Source organism: Eriocheir sinensis, chromosome 51 (assembly GCF_024679095.1).
Source record: "Eriocheir sinensis breed Jianghai 21 chromosome 51, ASM2467909v1, whole genome shotgun sequence".
NCBI classification, from domain to species: Eukaryota; Metazoa; Arthropoda; class Malacostraca; order Decapoda; family Varunidae; genus Eriocheir; species Eriocheir sinensis.
The window spans coordinates 5,911,011-5,913,109 of NC_066559.1; the positions used below are offsets into that span (position 1 = coordinate 5,911,011).

The following is a 2,099-nucleotide window of genomic DNA, read 5'->3' on the forward strand; positions in this document are numbered from 1 at the left end:
TTCTGAGTGTAGGTAGGAATAACCCCTCACACAATTACTCCTTAAATGGCACTCCTCTAAGTAGGTCTGGGCGTGAGAGAGACTTAGGAGTCCTAGTGAGCGCTGACCTCCGTCCTAGGGCTCAATGCATTCAGGCTAAAAATCGGGCAAACAGAGAGCTTGGTTTCATCTCAAGGAGCGTAAGCAATAGGAGCGCTGAAGTCATCCTCAAACTTTACTTAGCACTAGTTAGACCTCATCTCTATTATGCAGTTCAGTTCTGGTCCCCCTACTATAGAATGGATATCAAGATGTTAGAATCTGTACAGAGGAGGATGACAAAGATGATTCAGGGGGTGAAAAACTTGCCTTATGAAGACAGGCTGAAGCAGTTAAATCTACACTCGCTAGAAAGGCGAAGGTTGCGAGGAGACTTGATCGAAGTCTATAAATGGATGAAGGGATTTAATAAAGGGGATGTCAATAAGATTTTGAAAGTAAAAGAGCCGGGTAGGACGCATAGCAATGGTTTTAAGTTAGACAAATTCAGATTTAACAAAGACATAGGCAAGAATTGGTTCACCAATAGAGTGGTGGACGAATGGAACAGGCTTGGGGACCATGTTGTGGGTGCCAATACCGTAGATACATTCAAGAAGAGGTTAGATAAAGCCATGGATGGTGAGGTAAGGTGGGGTTGAGTGTACAGGAGCTGCCTTGTATAGGCCAACCGGTCTCTTGCAGACTCCTTACGTTCTTATGTTCTTACTTCCAATACTGTGATTAAACTATTCCTCTTAGGCAACTGCAAAAATAACTGATTCTGCCAAGGTTATATTTTTTGTGTGATCTATGCACTGCAAGGTAGGAAATTACATTTTCTATTCAAATGTCATTCTGGTTTAATTAAAAGTGAGATATAAGATTATAAGGGGTGTTATTAGGGAATGGATTGTCTGTAACTTGCAGTTCTACTTGCCCTTACTAAGCATATAGAAAATGCCAATTTGCCAAAGCTCAAAACCAACGAACACCTTGTTAACAGATGGAGACCGACGCAATCCTTCATGCGCAGAAGGCGGCCATGAAAGACACAGAGCCTCGTGGAGAAAAGATGTGTCGCTACGCCAAACAGGTGAGCCACAGCATTTTTTTTTTTGTGTGTGTGTGTGCGCGCGCGCGTGCATGCGTGCGTGCGTTCGTGTGTGTGTGTGTGTGTGTGTGTGTGTGTGTGTGTGTGTGTGTGTGTCTAAGGGGTGGGGTTGCGTATTCTAAGTACTACCCTCCACAGATCTTCATGGTGTTCTTGGGCTCGTTATGCTACGTGTTTATGGGCATGACCTTGACGTGGCCCAACGTATTTAAGGCCCACCTCGCCACCGACAACACCACACTATTCGACACAGAGTTGCACATCGATGAATGGGAGTTCGATATGCTAAGTACGTGGTTAGCGGTATCTTAGGCTTACGTCTCTCGCTCATGCTTGATAATTGCGCTAGGCTTTGTGGTCTCTTCTGTAAGTTGTGCATTTGTTAATAGACTGTATTACTCGAAATTATTTGAGAATTTTGATAAATATGCAACTCTAGGTGGTTTGTAAAGACTAGCAATATATGGAAACAATAAAAATTATTTGCTCAATTGAAGGTTGAGTCTCATAAACTTCTATAATTCTAACGATGCCAGTTCTAGTATTTAGTGGATGTCTAAATCTGACTTGCAGTGGTCTAGGTGATTTTTTTTTTAATATTTTCAGCTAAGAGCATATATACTTAAAAAAAAAACTCGTGAAATGCTGAAGGTCAGCCCCTAATGGCTGTCTTCCCGCACAGACAGTCTCATAAGCGTCGGCAGCGTGTTCGGTTTGCTTTTGTCTGGCTGGCTCGTCCGGAAGATTGGTCGCAAGAAGTCCCTAATGGTGTCGGTGATGCCAGGCCTGCTGGGCTGGATTACCCTGGGCTTGGCAATCAACACGCCCATGCTGCTGTTCGGCAGGTGAGTGATGCATAGCGCAAGTAAATGGAAGGTAAACGACATGCTTATAACAGCTATATTCTATATATCATTAATTCTCGATTAAGTGCACATGAAAATATTTGAAAGTTGCATGAAGAAAT

The 2,099-nt window shown here is 43.1% G+C and overlaps 1 protein-coding gene across 1 annotated transcript in view; it reads left to right on the top strand.

Annotated features, from left to right (window-relative positions):
- Positions 1–831: 831 nt before the first annotated feature.
- Positions 832–2,099, top strand: part of LOC126982593 (facilitated trehalose transporter Tret1-like) — a 3,642-nt gene continuing 2,374 nt past the window's right edge. The window contains exons 1-3 of the mRNA XM_050834767.1: positions 832–1,114; positions 1,271–1,421; positions 1,815–1,977. Coding sequence (XP_050690724.1) covers positions 1,025–1,114; positions 1,271–1,421; positions 1,815–1,977 — 404 coding nt within the window. The 5' untranslated portion in view covers positions 832–1,024. The remainder of the gene's footprint in view (positions 1,115–1,270; positions 1,422–1,814; positions 1,978–2,099) is intronic.